General features: G+C 49.3%; 2 protein-coding genes across 2 annotated transcripts; both read right to left on the bottom strand.

Annotated features, from left to right (window-relative positions):
- Window positions 1-843: 843 nt before the first annotated feature.
- On the bottom strand, window positions 844-7,528 carry LOC122735644 (serine protease 57-like). The gene is made up of 5 exons (XM_043977357.1): window positions 7,343-7,528; window positions 6,589-6,778; window positions 3,500-3,644; window positions 2,380-2,640; window positions 844-1,103 (listed from the first exon to the last, which is right to left on the bottom strand). The coding sequence occupies exons 1-5, from the start codon at window positions 7,404-7,406 to the stop codon at window positions 948-950; spliced, it is 816 nt and encodes a 271-aa protein (XP_043833292.1). The 5' UTR covers window positions 7,407-7,528; the 3' UTR covers window positions 844-947.
- Window positions 7,529-8,648: 1,120 nt separating this feature from the next.
- On the bottom strand, window positions 8,649-15,130 carry LOC122735417 (serine protease 57-like). The gene is made up of 5 exons (XM_043976959.1): window positions 14,973-15,130; window positions 10,848-11,001; window positions 10,231-10,375; window positions 9,602-9,865; window positions 8,649-9,002 (listed from the first exon to the last, which is right to left on the bottom strand). Exons 1-5 carry the CDS (start codon window positions 15,037-15,039, stop codon window positions 8,850-8,852), a joined length of 783 nt encoding a protein of 260 aa, XP_043832894.1. The 5' UTR covers window positions 15,040-15,130; the 3' UTR covers window positions 8,649-8,849.
- Window positions 15,131-19,136: the final 4,006 nt, after the last annotated feature.

Raw genomic sequence — 19,136 nt, 5'->3', positions numbered from 1 at the left:
TGGGAGTTAAGAGGCTGGGGTTCTGGGTCTCCCCTTGGCTCTGACTGGCAGTATCTCCTTGCACAAGTCACTTCCCCTCTGGTTCTGGTTCCCTCTATGGAAAATGATGGGGTTTGGGTTAGTCGTCTCTAACAAGTGGTTCAGTGTGTGACCCTGCCCATTTCTGGGCTGGGTTCCTGGAGGAGGGTCCAGGGAAGGGGGACAATGACCAGGGCACACAGACAGGGGAATGGGATGATCTAGGTGAGGGCTGCCACCTCGTGGCAGACTGGTGAATATGGAGAAATGGGAATGAGGTTGGATGGGGCAGAGAGGGAAACACAGGACCCGGGATAAAGACATAAAAATATAAGAAAAGAAGGGACGAGGGGGCAGCTAGGTGACACAGTAGATAAAGCACCGGCCTCAGTCTCTTGACACTTACTAGCTGTGTGACCATAGGCAAGTCACTTAACCCTCATTGCCCCACCAAAAAAAAAAAAAAAAGAAGAAGGGATGAGGGAGAGAGAGTTAATTGGGAGAAGCAGAGAGGCAGGGAATGGAGAAAAAGAAAGCAGAAGGTGGGAAGTAGGGAAAGAACATCAAGGAGGGAAGACACATGGGGAGCTGGAGCAGGGACATGCAGTAGCTGCCACATCACTGCTATCCCCATAATCCAGGCTGTTCCAGTTGTCAAAGCCAAGAGGATTTGGGTAAAGGGGGTAGGGTCCTGGATAACAGGAGCTTGGCATATTCCCCAAAGGAGGAGAGTTTGGGGAAAGTCAGATGCCAGGCTGTTAGCTCTCTGCATGATCTCATTGGCATGGAAGGAGTGTCCTGCATATAGTTTGTATCTCATTAACATAATTTACATACACTTATCTTTAGTATCTTGTTTCCTTCGGGAACCATATCTGAGGCTAGGATGGGGATGGGATGGAGAGGGAGTTAAAGGGGGTAAAGGGGGCCTATTTGTATTTCTGGATCACACCCTGGATCCAGCTGATGTAGGCGGAGACAAGTGTATAGACATCTGGGGTCCTGGGGTCTCCACACCAGGTGCCGGAGAAGGAGACAATGCCCTGGGCTTCTTTTCCACAGATCAGGGGCCCTCCAGAGTCCGCCTGGCAGGGAGAAGACACCTGCTGGTTAGAGTGCTGATCCTGGGGGTCCCAACTTGGCACCTGGCACTACCCCGGGTAAACTCACCACCTGGCCCGTTGCTGTGGGGAAGCTAGTCTTAGTTCTGTCCCTTATCAAAGTCCTTCCCTCTTTGAGGAGCTTACTTTCCTCCTTGGTAAAATGAATAGGTTGGGTTTCTGAGATCCCTTCTGGCTCTAGAAGTCCCATGGCTCTCTATTACCCTGATCTGTAAAATGGGAATAATGCCTACCTCACCTCCTCACAAAGTCATGGAGGAGGAGCTGGGAACAACCTTAGAGGTAATCTAGTCTAGGGATTCTTAATTTGAGGGCCAAGAATCTATTCCAGGCTTCCTTAACCTAGGATCTCCCCCAAGGGTCCTCTGGATAGATTTTGAGGGAACATGTGAACTTGGATGGGGAAAAAAATTACATCTTTATTTTCACTAACCTCTAACTAAAATTGGGCATTTTCTCCAAATGGTTTTTATTTCCAATTTTTTTTTTTTTTAGTGAGGCAATTGGGGTTAAGTGACTTGCCCAAGGTCACACTAGTAAGTGTTAAGTGTCTGAGGCCAGATTTGAACTCAGGTCCTCCTGAATCCAGGGCCGGTGCTCTATCCACTACACCACCTAGCTGCGCCCCCCCCCCAATGGGTTTTTAAAAAAGAAAAAGAAATCATTATTCTGAGAGAGATCCATAGACTTCACCAGATTGCCAAAGGGGTTTGGGATGCGAACAAGGTTACTCCGATCAAGTCCAACTACTTCATTTTACGACAGAAGAAAACGAGGTAGAACTAAGCTGTTTTGGGGTCCTGCCCTCTAGCTTTCTCTCCCATCCTTTCCCTTGTCTCTCTCTGTTTTTTCCATAGCAGGACCAAGGCTGGCCAGCTTCAGAGAGTCCCAAGGGAGTAAGAAGGGGAAGAGAGCTGAGAAACATCTCTACCTTCAGGCAGGGCCATATGTGGAAGTGACCAGTGGGGGAGTGGGAAGGTCCTAGGAGATGGGAAGCCCCAGGATGAGTGCCTCTTTGAGCCCTAGCTCACGCATGTAGAATCAAAGGACCTGGGTCCAACTCTCCCCTACTATGCTGGCTGTGTGGGCCTCAGTTTCCTCCTATGTAAAAAGGAGGAGGTTGGTGTGGGTGACCTCTGCAGTTCCTTCAGACTCTAGATTTCTGGTTCTGTGGTTCATATGGGATGATAGGGCAAAGACTTCTTTTACAGGGGGTTGGGGGACATGGCTAGTCACTCACCGTGCAGAAGCCACTGTGCTTCCAGTCCCCACTGTTGGCACAGAGCATCTTGCTGCTGACCTGGCCCTTCCAGGAGCTGTTACAGGTCTCCCGACCCAGCACACTCACATCTGTCTCCATCAGGCCCGGGGGTGGCTCCCCAAAGTCAGAAAGAGAGCCCCAGCCTGACACCAGGCACTTTGTCCCCTGCTTGGGGTCCATGCCCGCCCTGGGTAGCTTCAGCAGTCCCACGGAGGAGCTGAGGACAGCCTTGCCGCTTAGCTGGAGAGCAGAGACAGGTGGCTGCGGATCAGGAAGCTAGCCCCTCCCCCGCCCCGCCCCGTGTCATCCTCCACCCCCTACCCCCAAGAGTACCTGCCACTCGCCAGCAGGAGAAGTCTCCAGCTGGCATTTATACAGGGTTGGAACATTTGAAAAGATCTTAAATGGAAGATATTATCCCACTTAACTCCCTGAGACAGGGTCTAGAGGTATTATTATCACTATTTGATTCAAGGAAGGCCCTCAGCACCACGGATAGACTCCTTTGTAGTAAACTTATGGGAGGGCAGGCAGGCATGGGTGTGTTCCAAGAAGCATCTTTGGAAGCAATATCCACACCAATGAGATCACAGATGTGTTGCAGCACAGGAGCACAGATGGAGAAACTGAGGATATGAAAGATTAACTTGACTGATCTCACTGTCAGGGGGCAGGGGTGGGGCGGAGGTGGCAGGAATTGAACCCAGGTCTCTCCTTACTCTAGGCTCATCATTCTGCTTCTAGCCAGATGCCTGGCCTTACAAATCTGTGCCTCTGCTGAGAGATATTCATTTATGAAGCCCCTCACTCTACCTATGTCCCTCTGGGCTAAGGAACCCCTGTTCCCATAGCCACCTGCTTTGTGACCTTGGAAAAGTCTCTTCATTCTCTGGGGCTTGGCTTCCCTGTATTCAGACCAAAGGGAACTGGACTCTATAATGTCTAAGTGCCTTTCCAGCTCAGACTCACCATTGTCCTAGGTGCTAGGGTCTCCTCTAACCCTGACATTCTGTGTATACGTGGCTATGACGATAACTATGGACACCAGGAAGAAGGAGAAGGGGGAGAGAGAACACCCCCCCTTTCCCATTTGTCTTACCTTCAGCAGGCAAATGTCATTCTGATGTGACACAGGGTCATAGTCCGGGTGCAGGATGGAGCTCTGGATGCTAAACACTTGTTGAGTGGGCTCAGGGTTGTTGGGGGAATGGGCACCCAGCACTACCAGGCCAAGGCTGCTGTCTCTGTGTTGGGAAAGAGATGGGACCTTCCAATCCACTCCCCTCAGAGAAGGCCATTGGGGACGCCAGGATGTAGGGCTCCCAGGCTCTTCCATGGATAAAGACAGGGCACTTAGAGGGTGTCTGGAGCATGTGTTCTTAACCTAGGCTGTGAGGATTTGGTTTTTTAAAAGTCTGATAACTATTTCAGTAACATTGGTTTCCTTCATAATCCTCTGTAGCCCACTGGGTGGCACCATAGTGTAAAGAGTGGGAGTCAGGAAGACTTCTAACTGAGTTCAAATCCAGCCCCAGACACTTACTAGTTGTGTGTGACCCTGGACAAATCACTTCACCCTGTTTGCCTCAGTTTCCTCCTCTGTAAAATGAGCTGGAGAAGGAAATGACAAACCACTCTAGTATCTTTGCCAAGAAAACTCCGAAAGGGGTCCATGAACAGTCAAGACTGAAAACCGATTAATACCATAATCCTCTGTGTTTAATTTCATGCATTTAAAAGTATTTTTCTGAAAAGGGGATCATCCATACGGCTTCATTAGACTGCTATGGGGAACTAGGTCACAAAATGGTTAAAAATCTCTGATTTAGATGGATGAAAGACTACCTAAGAGTAAAAGACAAGGGCACGCACTGTTGGTATGCCTGCCCCAAATAGCTGACATTTGTTTAGTGCTTTCAGGTTTGTAAAATATTTTATAGGCATCATTTCCTTTGAGTTTCACAACAAAAGCAGGAGGGAAGTCCTATGATTATTAGTCTGTTGGTCAACAGGCATTTATTAAGCACCTACTATGCACCAGACACTTTGCTAAGCTTTGGGAATGTAAAAAGTAGCACAAAAAGAAAAAACAAAAAACCTTAATCGTTGCTCTCAAGGGGCTCTACAACCCGGCTATTATCAGCCCTGTTTTTTTACAGATGATGAAATCAAATCTCATGGAAGTAAAATAATTTCCCTGAGGTCACACAGCCTCAAGAGCTGGGATTTAAATGCCGGCCTTTCTGACTAAAGTCTGACACTTTACCCACTATTCCACATTTTGAAAGTTTGCTGTGGGAGGATCAGAGGCTCTGAGAGCTGGAAGAGACCTCAGACATCATTGAATTCCATTCTCCTTCCCTCCCACCAACCCCTGGTGTCACAATCTGAGTGTGACACAATGGAAAGAGCATTGGATTTGAAACCCAAGAAAACATGGGTTCTGATCCCATTCGACCTTGGGCAAATCTCACTGTACCTCCATTTCCTCATCTGTAAAATGGATTATTTGGGCTAGATGGCTTCCTCGGTCCCTTTCTACTTCTATATCTATGATTCTGTGACCCTGAAAATGGGGTTAATCCTTGTCTCTTCACTTTCCTTTTTTTTTTTTTTTGATGAGGCAATTGGGGTTAAGTGACTTGCCCAGGGTCGCACAGCTAGTGAGTGTCAAGGGTCTGAGGCCGGATTTGAACTCAGGTTCTCCTGAATCCAGGGCCAGTGCTCTATCCACTGTGCCACCTAGTTGCCCCTGTCTCTTCACTTTTCAAAGGTCACTGAATGCTGTTCTCATGGCACTCTGGGAAGAGGTCAGGGAATTTGAGGAAGGTGGATGCCAGGGGTGACCCTGGGCTTTCTGAACCTCAGTTTCCTCATCTGTCAAATGAGAGATTTGAGCTCAGTGAACTGCACAGTGTCTCTGAGCTCTAAATATGACCTATGACATGTGTTCTACCTCTTCCAGGTAGGGAGTGAGAAAATTAACATCCATTTCACAGGTAAAGAAGCTGACTTAGGAAAAACTTAAGTCACTTCGGGTCATGTGGTCATTAAAGTGGCAGGATGAGGAAAAACCTTTCTTCATGTAAAAGTGTTCTCTTTCCCTTTGACCTGCTTAAAACAAAGGCCTGGGGGCAGCTAGGTGGTGCAGTGGATAGAGTACCGGCCCTGGAGTCAGGAGGACCTGAGTTCAAATCTGGCCTCAGACACTTAACACTTACTAGCTGTGTGACCCCGGGCAAGTAAAAACAAAAAACAAAAACCAGAGGCCTGGCTAGCTGTGTGACCCTGGCCAAGTCTGAGCTTTGGTTTCTTCTTCTGTAAAATGAATGGGTCTGGTACCTGTAGTAACTGACACAGAATCATTATCATTGGGCTCAGATGAGATAACGGATGCAAAGGGATTCTCGTACAGTGCTATAGAAACACCAGCTATTATTATCAGTGAGAGGAGGTAAAGAGGAAATGCAGATAACCTCAGTATGTTATTTCTGGGCTTTATAGCCTCTTGTTCTTGGTGAATAAACCCTGAAATAAATTCCTGACACTGTCACTAGTTTTGCCGGGCAGCTTTAGGCAGATCCCTTCCCCTCCCTGGGTCTCAGTTTGTTTGGTTTTTTCGCGGGGCAATGAGGGTTAAGTGACTTGCCCAGGGTCACACAGCTAGTACGCATCAAGTGTCAGAGGCCAGATTTGAACTCAGGTCTTCCTGAATCCAGTGCAGGCGCTTTATCCACTGCACCACCTCGCTGCCCCCTGGGTCTCAGTTTTTCCATCTGTAAAGTGAGGATTCGGATTCTTCTCTAGCTTTGAGTCTTATGGATATATAGAGATGGAGGAGAAGTCAAGGTGGGAAAAGATGGTGGAATGAACCCTGAACTTTCAGACCCAGGATTTTGAGCCCTGGCATTGCCATTGAATTTCCTTTCTCCAGGCCTCAGTTTTTTCCCATCTGTAAAAGGAGGGTTTAACTCGATGGGTTGTAGGATCCCTACAAACTCGTAGGATCCTTATGAGTCTAAAAGGTAGTGGCAGCAAATCTCTGAACCCCAGAGAGCAGAAGAGGCTAAAGACCAGGAGATTGTTGGGGGCTTTTAGTTCAGGAAAAGATTAGAAAGGGGGAGAGGGGAGATAGCTGGTCCCTCCCAGTGAGGGGCTCGGGAGCTGGAGTGAGAAGGTCCCTCTCACCTGTTGAAGAAGCAATGGGCCGCTGTCAGCACCCACTGGGCCATGAAGAGCACCCCTCCACAGTGATGTTCACCCATAAAGCGGATGGAAGCCATGTAGGGCCTGGAGTGTGGCTTTACCTCTCGACCCCCAATAATTCGACTGCCCTTACAGCCAGGGAGCCCCCAGCCAAGGAGGAAGGTAAGGAGACCTGTCAAGGGCCAGGACAGGGGACACAGAGGCTTGAGGAATCATGACTCTTTGTAAAGGACCAAAAAAAAGGCAGGGGAAGAGGTGGAAAGAGTAGGGTTTCTTGCTTCCTAGTCCCAGGTGAACAGGGAAGAGAGAGTAGAAGGTGGCAGAAAGAATTGGAGCAGACAGTGGGTGACTGGGGCAGATAAAGGGAAAAGAAAGAAAAAAAAAGAAAGGGAAACAGATGAGTTTGGAGATGGGGAGGAGGATAGAGGTTGGGGGCAGGGAACATGATGGGAGTAGGTACAAGGAGAGATGAGGCCAAGGACAGGGATAAGAGATGATCCCAGGGAAAGGAGTGAGATGGGGAAGAGGCAGAAATAGGGACAGGATCAGGGATGCAGGAAAGACAGAGATAAGGAAGGGCTTGGAATCAGGGAGAGGGGGAAGGAGATGGGGAAAGAGAGATAAAGGGAAGGGAGCCAGAGAGGGATAGGCAGAAGGTAAAAGGAAGGGAAGATGGGGTGGGGGACCCAAGGTACTCCTGTCCCAGGGTTCCCTGAACCTGGGAACTCCTGCTCACCTAGGGGGTCAGTGGGAAGCAGTAGACTCAGTGCCAGCAACCTGGAGCTCCAGCCAGGCCCCATGTCTCCTCCTCAGCTCCCACTACCTGCAGCTCTGGGCCTCCCACTGGCTCAGTGGAGGAAGGGATAAGGGAACAGGGCTCAGGAAGGAGAGGAGGGCCTAACCCTGCGGTTAAGGTACCCCACCCCAGCCAGTGTCTCCTGCCCTTTGAAGAAAGCTGACTGGCTGTGTGACCCAGGGGAAAGCCTCTTCCCCTTTCTCTTCTTTTGTTTCTCCATCTATAAAGGGTTGGGGGGGGTGTGAATCAGCTGGTCTCTAGGGTCCCTTCAGATGCGAACATTCTAGAATTCCATAGTAAGTCTTAGGATTGTGAGGGGTTCATCTATTTAAGGATTCTAGCGGGGGTGGGAGGCAAAGCCTTAGAAAGTAGAGCCATCCCTTAAAAGACTCAGGGCCCAGGGAAGGTCCCTTGGTTCCAAATGGCTACCACAGCCCAGGGGCCTGGTAGAGGTCTTCTAGAAGCCGGAATGGGGTGCAGACAGCAAGGGGTCCCAGCTGCAATCTTTCACCCCCTTTTATGATTTTCTTTTTTTTTTTTTGGTGGGTCAATGGGGGTTAAGTGACTTGCCCAGGGTCACACAGCTAGTAAGTGTCAAGTATCTGAGGCCAGATTTGAACTCAGGTCCTCCTAAATCCAGGGCCAGTGCTTTATCCACTGTGCCACCTAGCTGCCCCCCTTTTATGATTTACAAGCACCTTTTAGACATTAGATATGTAGTAGATGCCTCTCCTCTCCTTCCAAGTGGTCACTAGGAATGTTCCCTGAGCATGTTACAAAGTTGGGTAGCAGGGAGAGGAGGAAGAGGATCTATTATGGGTGGAAAGCCTTAGTTGCCCGAGAAACAAGGACCACATTAGAAACCATCAGGTCATGAATGGAACATCAGAAGGCCCAGCTTTAGCACCAACTCACCAAGTCACCTTGGGCAGGTCCTGTCCCCTCTCTGGGCCTCAGTTTATTCATCTGTGAAATGTGAAGGGTAATCCTCTACCCTCTAAGACTGGGACTAGGTCTGTGGGGTCATGGATGGAAGGAGCATCAGAAGATCTGCTTTCCAGTCTCAGCTTTGCCACAGACTCACTAAATCTGGTCTCTTTCCTTCTCTGTGCCTCAGTTTTTTGTTCTTTTAATCTGTGAAATGGGAAGGGTGACCCTTGCTTGGCCACTCTGCTCAGGCTTGGGCAAGGGCAGGGTGTCCTGTCACCATGTTGAGCTATATTAATTGGAGGAAGAAGGATGAGGTTGAGAAAGAGTCTTTATTCAAAATTAAATTCCTCTTGTAAACCAGGGAGAGCCCAGCCAAATCCACACTACTGGTCCAGATCAGTCAGAGGAAGGTCCCTCCCCCTCTCTTGGAGTAGGTTTACCCCATGTTAGATTTCAGGGGGAGGAGACTGGATCACGAGGACCCTCAGGGCCCCAAAGTCCTGACTGTGCGTCTTGGTCAGTAGTGCTGCAGCACATCAAAGATCCAGGCCGTGAAGGTGGAGACTCGGACATAGACGTCGGGGTAGCGTAGATCCCCACAGATTCGGGATGAGAAGGACACCACACCTTGAAGCCTCCCTTGGCACATGAGTGGTCCCCCGGAGTCCCCCTGACAAGCAAGAGAGGCCAATATGAGGGCAGAAGAAGCTTGAATAAACATTGAGAGGCGGCCAGGGATGGGGCAGGGAAGGGGGAGGGGGAGAGAGAGAGAGAGAGAGAGTGAGAGAGAGAGAAAGGGGGAGGGGGAGAGAGAGAGAGAGTGGGAGAAAGTGAGTAGGGGGGGAGGAAGAGAAAGAAAGAAAGGGGGAGGGAAAGAGAGAGAGGGAGAGAGAAAGGGGGATGGAGCTGGACCATGTGGCCTAGGTAGCTCATGTCCTTCTGGCCTGCTGGGTCCGGCCCTTCCTTAGGCCTACCAGAGAGTCCCCCAGAGATCTTCTAGTCTGACAGAGAAGAGCTGAGAGAGTACTGAGGGCTGACATCTGCAAGGCAGAGAGACAAGGACAGAGACAGAAATACACACACACACACACACACACACACACAGATAGGGTCGGAGACCGAGAGACCGACACAAAGAAGGGTGGAGAGGCTGGGACCCAAAGGAAGAAGCTTGCCTGAGGTGACTTAGTCCATGCAGAGTGCAGGGGCAGAGTGAGGGCCAGGAGCACTCCTCCCACCTTCCCTCTTCCCAGTCCTCCAGAGCCTCACCCCGCAGACACCCTGGAACTGGCCTGTGTGAGAGCCGGAGGTGCAGACCATGTCCTGGTTGATGCTTCCCCTCCAGGAGGTGTTGCAGGCCTGCCGGGCTACCACCACCACAGCAGTCTCCATGAGCCCCTTCGGGGGATCATCCCGGCCTGGGATCTCCCCCCAGCCGCACACCCAGCACCGAGTCCCTGGGCGGACTGATCTCTTCCAGCGGGGAAGTCTGGCAGGCCTCACAGAGCGGGTCAGCAATGCACTGCCGTTGAGCTGCAGGGGGACCGGAGGGGCAGGACCAGAGTTAAAGATGGGCATGAGGGGCAGGGAACGGGATGAGGACAGAGACAGTGAGGTTTGGAGACAGGGACAGCATTAGAGAGAGAAAGATATAAACCCAGGAATAAGGACCCAGATGAGGACAGATATAGGGAGAGGTACTGGGACAGGGTTGGGGACAGTGACAGAGATAAGAACTGTAAGACACAAAGAAAGGGACAGAGACTTGTGAAATTCTGGGGCTTCCCCACACTCCCCCCTTCCCCAAGGGCCCTGGGAGCAGGGGCCAATCCCTCCCTGTCTCCTGCACCCCCAGCCTCAGACTGCCCCATTGGCTTCTCTGGGATTCCAGGGCTCACCTTGAGCAGCTGTAGGTCGTTGGTGTCAGCCTTAGAGTCATAGAGGGGATAAGGGACAGCCCGAAGGATCCCAAACACTTGCTGGGTTGGCTCAGAAATCATCAAGGAGTGGGCTCCCAGGACTACCCGGAAGGCAGCTGGGTCCCTATGGCTCGCAGAGGGAAGGAGAGATGTCAGCTTCTAAGGGGATGAGGGATCCCTCCTCTATTCCCTCTGTAGGGATCTCAGGATTCCCCCACCCCCACCCTAGGATCTCTCCTGCTACACACCAGAACAGGAATGCCAATTATCAGTTGGGAACACTGAACACTGCCCCCCCCCAAGCAAGGAATCTACCCAAGGTCACATAGTGAGTCTAAATGATAAGAACCTTGGGCTCCTGGCTGTTGGCCAGAGCTTTTTTCCCTCCTGCGTTTCGTTCCCCCTTCTCCATTTTATATTTGACAGAAAGGGAAATTGAGGCCCAGGGACTTGCCCAAGGTGAAGAAACAAGGTTATAGGACTGGCATTCAGTTCTAAACTAGGGTGTGCTGATGTGGCTGGGGGAGCTCTTGAAGCTGGCACTTTGGGCAGGGAACAGAAGTCAGGGAAGGGGTGGGTCCCAGGGCTGGACTCACTTGGAGACCTCACAGTGGGCAGCTGTGAGTACCCACTGGGGCCGGATGAGGGACCCCCCGCAGATGTGCTCACCCTGGTACTGGATGGAGACAGCAAATGGGTAGGAGTGGGGTTTTGCTTCTTGACCCCCTACAATTTGGCCTTGGTGGACCCCTAGGGACAGAGACAAATATCTGAGCCTTCTTCATAGAGTTCACAACCCAGATCTGGGAGATATACCGTCTCCAGAAGGCACTTTCATTTCCAGGGCTCTCCTGAGTGGGGTCAGTATTATCACAGGAGAGGGGCCAGACAGGTCTGTCAGGGCAGGTGGATCCCCATTGATGGGGAGAAAGGAAGGCTCAGATTGTCAAGACTGATTGGAATGGGGAGCCGAAGGCCAGGACCATCACCTTCCAAAGTAGTGTAGCCTTTGAGGTCTTAGGAAAAGTCCTCAAGTCAGGCTACACTGTTGTCTCAGACATAGTCAGGGATAGAAACAGTGACAGAGACCAGAAGATACTCTACTGCTCAAGAACTGGCAGTAGTTCCCTATTGCTTCTAAGGTAAAAGACAAACTCATCTCTGGGGTTGACGATCTGACTCTTGAGGATTTGAGTCCAATCCGACGGATCCCATGTTGTTTCCCATTCCTACACTCCATGCTGCATCTCTGGCCTGGAGGTGTCTCAGTCTTTACCTGTGCTGCTTCTGCCTTCACATGGGCAGAGGACTCCTGGACACTATGCCTGGAAGACTTTCCCTCTTCACTTCAATGGGAGTTTATGTGGCTCCTACAGGAAACCTTTGGGGATCCTCCCCACTGTTAATGCCTCTAAACCACTCTGGAGTCATTTGCTCTGTAGAGATTTATTTACGCACCTCCTGCTTCCCTCCCTCCTGAGCACGGACTCCTTCAGGAGCACTCAGCACAGTGACTGGCACATCGTAGGCGCTCAATCAACGTGTGCTGAATCAAAATAATGTTATTTGCTATTACGACTGTCCATCTTCAATGATGAGCAGGAGGAGTTCAGAGAAACCTGGAGGGTCTTGCGTGGATTTATGATGAGTGAGATGAGCAGAACCAGAAGAACATTATACACAGTATCATCAACATTGTGTGCTGATCTGCTGTGATGGACTAGATTCTTCTCACCAATGCAATGGTACAGAAGAGTTCCAGGGAACTCATGATAGAAGAGGATCTCCAAATCCAGGAAAAAAAAAAAAAGAACTGTGGAGTATAGATGCTGAATGAACCATACTATTTCTTTTGTTTTTGGTGCTGTTGTTTTTTCTATTTTGAGGTTTTTCATCATTGCTCTGATTTTTCTCTTATAACATGACTAATGCAGAATTATGATTAATGTTATTATGTGTGTGTGCATATATATTATATATATATATATATATATATATATATATATATATATATATATATATATATATATATATAAAACCTATATCAGATTACCTGCTGTCTAGGGGAGGGGGCAGGGAGGGGAGGGAGGGAGAAAAATTTGAAATTGGAAAGCTTGTATAAACAAAAGTTGAGAACTATCTTTACATGTAATGGGGAAAAAATACTTTATTAATTAAAAACAAAAAACAACTGTCCATCTTCCCTTCCCACCCTTGTGACACAGTGCACACACCACACATCACCCCCACACACACAGACACACCACACACACCACACATGCACTCCCCAAACACACACAACCCCCCACAGACACACACACCACACACAGACACCCCCCACACACAGACACACCACACATAAACATGCAACCCCCCCCACACACAGACACACCACACATAGACATGCAGACCCCTCCCACACCACACATACACACCACACACAGACACCACATGCACCCCCCAAACACACACAACCCCCCACAGACACACACAGACACACACACACACACACAGACACACCACACATAGACATGCAGACTCCACACACACACCACACAGACACACAACACATACACCACACGCACCCCCCAAACACACACAATCCCCCCACAGACACATCACACATAGACATGCAGCCCCCCACACCACACATACACACCATATGTACCCCCCACAGACACACACACCACACACACAGACACACACATACCCCACACACACATACACCTCCCAGACACACCACACATAGACATGCAGACCCCCCCACCACACATACACACAACATACACACCATATGTACCTCCCAAACACACACAACCCCCCACAGACACACACCCCACACATAGACACACACACCCCACACATACACCCCAAATACACACAACCTCCCACTCCACACACAGACACACTCACATACCACAGACACCCCCAAACACATATCACACACAGACATGCAGAAACACACACCACACACATACACACACCACACACACACCCCATGCATATACACATCCCACACACATCCTGTGCATTCATAGTTACTGCAGATAGATGACACATTTTAGGGAGAGAATACTAACAAGTTGGAGTAGGTCCAGAGAAGAATAAGTATGAAAGAAACAAAGAGAGATGGATGAATCACTGCAGAAAGAGATGCTGAAAAAGAGGCAGAGACAAAGATGACTGGGGACTGGGGCTGTCAGTCAATAAGGCATTTAGTAAGAGCCTTCTGGGGCAGCTAGGTGGCGCAGTGGATAGAGCACCAGCCCTGGAATCAGGAGTACCTGAGTTCAAATCCAGCCTCAGACACTTAACACTTACTAGCTGTGTGACCCTGGGCAAGTCACTTAAACCCAATTGCCTCACACACACACACAAAAAAAGAGCCTTCTGTGTGCCAGGGACTGGGCAAAGACCACCCCTGCCCTAAGGGAGCACATAGTCTAATTAGGGGGACAGCATGCAAACAGCTATCTAGAAACAAAAGGTCAGCTAGGTGGCAGAGTGGAGAGAATGCCCAGCCTGGAGTCAGGAGGTCCTGAGTTCAAATCCTACCTAAGATACTTACTAGCTGTGTGACCCAAGTCATTTTACCCTGTTTGCCTCAGTTTCCTCATCTATAAAATGAACTGGAGAAGGAAATGGCAAACCACTCCAGTATCTTTACCAAGAAAACCCCAAATGGGGTCACCAAGAGTCAGCCGCGACTGAAATGACTCAGCAACAACAATGTACAAACAAGCTATATACAGAAAAAATTGGAGAAGGCCTGCAGCACTAAGGGGGGCTGGTAGAGGCTTCCTGTCCAAGGTGGGACTTGAAGGAAGCCCACGATGCCAAATGGCAGAGATGAGCAGAGGGCAGCCCCGGCATGAGGGATAACCAGTGAGGATGCCTGGCCTGGAATAGAGGCTGGGGACAGAGACACTTCATCCCCAGATAAACGGGATTCCAGGAGATGGAGAGATGGGGGCTAGATTCCTGGGAAGGAGCTTGGCCTGCCTGGTGTCTGGGGGTGGTTGGAAGAGTGTGTGAGCTCCGGTGAGGAAGGGCTGGTCCCCGTGAGCATCCAACACACTCTGGCCCCTGAGCTCTAAAGGGCTTAAGCCCTGAGGAGAGAAGAGAGTGGTCCCATGGGAACCTGGAGATGAAGAGCTTCCTCAATTCAATCCCCCAGAGCATCCATTCCTTCTGGGATGGGCGAAGCTCAGTGCCAAGTGCTGGGGAAAGACCAAGGGGGAAATGGCCTTTGTCATCAAGGACTTCTATTGGGGGGAGTGGAGGGGAAATATATTAGAAGTAATTTGAGGGGGGAGGGAAGGAGATCCAGTAACAAGCTGTGTAAAAGCCGGTAAAGAGGCGGATGTTGCTCATAGGATTGTAGTAAGTAAGATCCTGGAGTGGTTTGCCATTTCCTTCTCCAGCTCATTTTACAGATGAGGAAACTGAGGCAAACAGGGTAAAATGACTCGGGTCATACAGCTAGTAAGTCTCTTCTCTCCCTTTTTCTGCTCCTGTGTCTGATAAGCCTCATGGTTGAGTCTCTCTCTCCAGATAGGGAAACTGAGGCCCAGAATGAAGGAGCTTGCTCAGGGTCATGTGATGAGCTGAAGCCAGTGCCTCCATCTCTTGGTTCTTCATCTAGCACACCCCAATATCTGGGAGCTTGTCCCCCTAGGATAGGGGCTGAGGGGTACTTTGGGGCAGGGGGAATCCATTACCTGAGGAGGTCAGCTGGCCCAGGGTTGCTACCCAGGACAGGAACATGGAGATCTCAGGGGCCCTCATGCTGCTTGCCGGGGTCCCTGTCACGGCCTCAGTGCAGGACTGGGCCCAGAATGGCTCCAGTTAAATAGTGTGTGTAGGGCAGGAAGCAGGGGTTGGGGGGACAGTTATAGGGGGGAAGGTGTCTGTCTGTCCCATCCATCTGGGCCGGGCTCCTTCCTGATCTCCCTTCTCCACTTCTTCCCTTTCTTTGGTTTGGCTTGTGAAATGAGGGCTATGTCATCACCTCCCAACGGTGCCCCCAGACTCAGCACCCAGAGCCCCTCAGAACTTGCTTCAACTCTCAGAGCTCCTTGAGACTTAATTCAACTCCCTAAGCACCCTGGAATCTGCCTTAGTGACCAGGGACTCTCAAGGACCCATCTCAGGTCTCAGAGTTCTGTGGCACCTGCTAAAGTATCCACAATCCCCTGGGGTCCATCCTAGTACCCAGAGCACCCGCAAGGATCCACCTCAGCCCTAGAAGCATTCCTGTTGCCCAGAGTCCCTTAGTATACACCAGTTCTAAAAGCATCCCGGAACCTACCCTAGACTCCGCAATCTGGCCCAATTCCCAGAATCCCCCAAGACCCTCCCCAGTATCCACCTATGCCAGCCCCCAGAGTCCTTTACGGTCAACTTCAGTATTGATATTTTCCCTTTAGGATATATCTCAATGGTTGCCTATGGCGCCCTAGGACCTACTCATATCACTGCCCCAGGACCCTCCCCAATGCTCCCCTCAGAATCCAACTGGCATCAGAACCTCTTGGGAACCTATCCACCAGAGCATCCAGAGCTCTCTGCAATCTGCCCCAGGGCCTGAAGTTCCTTGGAACATCCCTTAATACCTGGGATCCAGAACTCCAGAGACTGACCCAGAGCCCAAAAGACCTGCTTCAGTGCCAGGAACATTCAGGAATTTACTTATTCATTCATTCATTTATTTAAATATTTATTTATTTATCTACTTATCTATTTATTTATTCATTCATTTATTTTTTCCATTTATTTATTTGTTTGTTTATTCATTTATTCGTTTATTTATTTACTTATTTATTTGTTGGTTTATTTATTTATTTATTTTTTGGTGGGGCAATGAGGGTTAAGTGACTTGCCCAGGGTCACACAGCTAATAAGTGTCAAGTGAGGTCAGATTTGAACTCAGGTCCTCCTGAACCCAGGACCTTTATCTACTGCGCCACATAGCTGCCCAACACTCAGGAATTTAACCTAGTGCCAGGAGCCCCCTAGGACTTACCTTATGGCACAAATATCTTATCCTCTCTGCACCTCAGTTTCCCCAGCTGAAAAATGGGGAGAAGTTCCCAGTCACTTGGGCCCAGAAATAAGGAGACAAGAGCTCCTCCTGGGTCTGACCCTGAATTGCTGTGTTTCCTTAATCGAGTTCCTTCCCCTCTCTGGCTATCAGTTTCCCCCTCTGTAACATAAGAGGACTAGACTTAAGGATATGTTTCTATCTCCTCCCACCTCTGGGAGAAATTATCCAACACAACAAAATACTGTCCTTCATTGACTGTGCTTGAGACTCTGCTGAGTGCTTGTGGTTCCAAGATGGAAAATGACAAAAATCTTGTCAAACTCTGTCATAGGATCTGTGTTTGAATCCCATTCCTCTCACTTTTAATACCTGTGTAGCCTAAGGTAGGATGTGTAGTGAGACAGCTGGGTGGCTCAGTGGATAGGGCACTGGGCCTGGAGTCAGAAAGACCTGAGTTCAAATCCAGCCTCGGGGACTTCCTAGTTGTATGACCCTGGGTTTGCCCTAATCCACTAGAGAAGGAAATGGTGAGCCACTCTAGCATCTTGGCCAAGAAAACACTATAACAGTCTGAGAATAGGTCACTTAACTCTTCTGTGTCTCAGATTTCCCATCTTGGACCCTCATTTTAAGGGGTTCTCTAAGGTCACCATTTAGCTCCAAGTCTGTGATATTATGACCTTTGCTGCTATGGAAACAAGAGTCCCCACCTGCTCCACTTACCAGTGGTTTTCAGGCAGGCTATGTCAGGGAGAAGAGGAGGAAGTTTGGGGGACAGGGATTACCCCAAATTCAAATCCTGAGGATGGAATTCTTGGGAAACAAGTGCATGGTCCTTGTTCCCTCTGCCTTTCAACATTTTAGAAACACCAGCCACAGCCATGGCTGTGGCCCCAACACCCTTAGGATAAAATATTGACTATTCATTCTAGCATTCGATGCCTTTCACAAGCTCTGCCTGTCCAAGGCATGAAAGAACTCTGATTAGGAGACCTAAATTCTAGTCCCATCTCTGCCCTGGCTCTCTGTTTGACTGTGGACAAGTCACTTCCTCTTGCTGGTCCTCAATTTCTTCATCTCTATCATCATTTATTTTATCAAAATGGCAGGGGGCAGGGTTGGTTGGTGGACTAGATGAGTTCTCTGGTCCCTTTCAAAAAGGGTAAAGAGCTGAGAAGAGAGAGGTCAGGTTTTGGCTGGTCTAAAAAGTTTCTAAGATGATTTGTGTAATCCCCCTCCTTTCCTTCCCCTTCAGGAGGCCTCTACGATTTCCCGAATTGGTCGGTTAGAGGAAGCAGCTGGTTGCCGGGGCCTGGCCGTTAGGGGAGGAATGGGGAAATCGTGGGATCTCAGGATTTAGAACTAGGTGGACTGTTAGACATCATGGGAGAAGCAATGGCATCATCACAGTGAATGGAGTGCTGGGCTGGAAATCAGAATGTTCTGGATTCAAATTCCAACCCACCCACCCCCTTCCCTTCCCCAGTTTATTCGACTATGGGTTTAACTTTTTCTGACATCGTTTCTTCATTTGCAAAGTGGGGAGCATACTATCTGTAGTCCCTACCTTATAAGGCTGTGAGGCTCAAACGAGATCATGTGTATGAAATGTTTTGTGAACTTCAAAGAAACCTCACTTAGTCATTGTGAATGGATTGTAGGTTCAAGTCAGAAATTTTACTTAGAGATCACAAGCTCAGAGACTTAGGGATGACAGAAATATAGATTGAATGAGGGAAGAAACTGTAAATCATTGGAGAGAAGATTTAAAGATGAAAAAAATCTAGGCTTAGATGAAAGGATCATGCATTTAGAGATGGAAATGACATTAGGAACCATCTTGTCCCTCCCATTTTTCCACAGGAGGAAACAAAGCCTCCCTAGAGTTTAGATGACTTGCCCAAGGTCACCTAGTCAGCAATAGGTGGTACAGGGGGCAGCTAGGTGGCACAGTGGATAAAGCACTGGCCCTGGATTCAGGAGGACCTTAGTTCAAATCTGGCCTCAGACATTTGACACTCACTAGCTGTGTGATCTCAGGCAAGTCACTTAACCCCCATTGCCCCACAAAACCAAACCAAACCAAAACAACAACAGCAATAGGTGGTACAGAGTGGATAGAGTGCCAGGCCTGAAGTCAGGAAGACTCATCTTCCCGAGTTTGAATCTGGCCTCAGACACATACTGGCTGTGTGACCCTGGGCAAGTCACTTCACCCTCTTTGCCTCAGTTTCCTCATCTGTCAAATGAGCTGGAGAAAGAAATGGAAAACTGCTCCAGTATCTTTGCCAAAAAAACTCCAAATGGGGTCGGTCAAGAAGAGTCAGACATGATTGAAAAACGACTGGAATTTGAACCCAGGTTCTCAGACTCCAATGTGTCCTCCAGACTTCTGTGTTAAACTGAAGTAGAAGGCTAGAGATGGGAAGGGACATGCCCCGGATCTTCTCCATAGCCCCAGACAAACCATTTCCTTTGTCTCTGAAGTTCTCTGGTACACTACCTCCTCCTTCTGGGGAGGAAGAAAGGTTTGAAGGAGGAGGAGAAGAGAGGAGGAAGAGGAGGGAGGAGGCGATTTCTGAAGTCCTTCTAGTCTCATTAGTCCTAGAGCAGAAATGGAGGAGGGAATTGGTCTGTACCAAAACTCACCTGTCCCTGGTCTCCTTTCCAAGCCCTGGGCAGGGAAGCGGGACATCTAGGTTAGTCCCCACCTGCCTCTGACTAGGTAATGTTGGACGAGTTTTCTCCTCTATAGGATGAGAAGAATGAGCTAGCTGGTCACCAAGCCTCCTTCCAGCTCTTGATCTGGGTTTCTCTGTTCATCCCATTCCCTCTGTGT

The sequence above is a fragment of the Dromiciops gliroides genome, chromosome 1 (genome assembly GCF_019393635.1).
Source record: "Dromiciops gliroides isolate mDroGli1 chromosome 1, mDroGli1.pri, whole genome shotgun sequence".
NCBI classification, from domain to species: Eukaryota; Metazoa; Chordata; class Mammalia; order Microbiotheria; family Microbiotheriidae; genus Dromiciops; species Dromiciops gliroides.
The sequence above is the reverse complement of the archived record's forward strand: the minus strand, read 5'-3'. Positions and strand labels throughout refer to the sequence as shown.

What these genes read in the sequence shown, in the direction of transcription:
- LOC122735644 (XM_043977357.1), bottom strand. Translation starts at nt 7,406, where the DNA reads ATGGGGCCTGGCTGGAGCTCCAGGTTGCTGGCACTGAGTCTACTGCTT. An exon ending in GCCCATTGCTTCTTCAACAG is followed by an intron (nt 3,645 to 6,588) that starts GTGAGAGGGACC and finishes TTCCCAACACAG; the next exon opens with AGACAGCAGCCTTGGCCTGG. An exon ending in ATGACATTTGCCTGCTGAAG is followed by an intron (nt 2,641 to 3,499) that starts GTAAGACAAATG and finishes TCTGCTCTCCAG; the next exon opens with CTAAGCGGCAAGGCTGTCCT.
- LOC122735417 (XM_043976959.1), bottom strand. Translation starts at nt 15,039, where the DNA reads ATGAGGGCCCCTGAGATCTCCATGTTCCTGTCCTGGGTAGCAACCCTG. An exon ending in GCCCACTGTGAGGTCTCCAA is followed by an intron (nt 10,376 to 10,847) that starts GTGAGTCCAGCC and finishes TGCGAGCCATAG; the next exon opens with GGACCCAGCTGCCTTCCGGG. An exon ending in ACGACCTACAGCTGCTCAAG is followed by an intron (nt 9,866 to 10,230) that starts GTGAGCCCTGGA and finishes GTCCCCCTGCAG; the next exon opens with CTCAACGGCAGTGCATTGCT.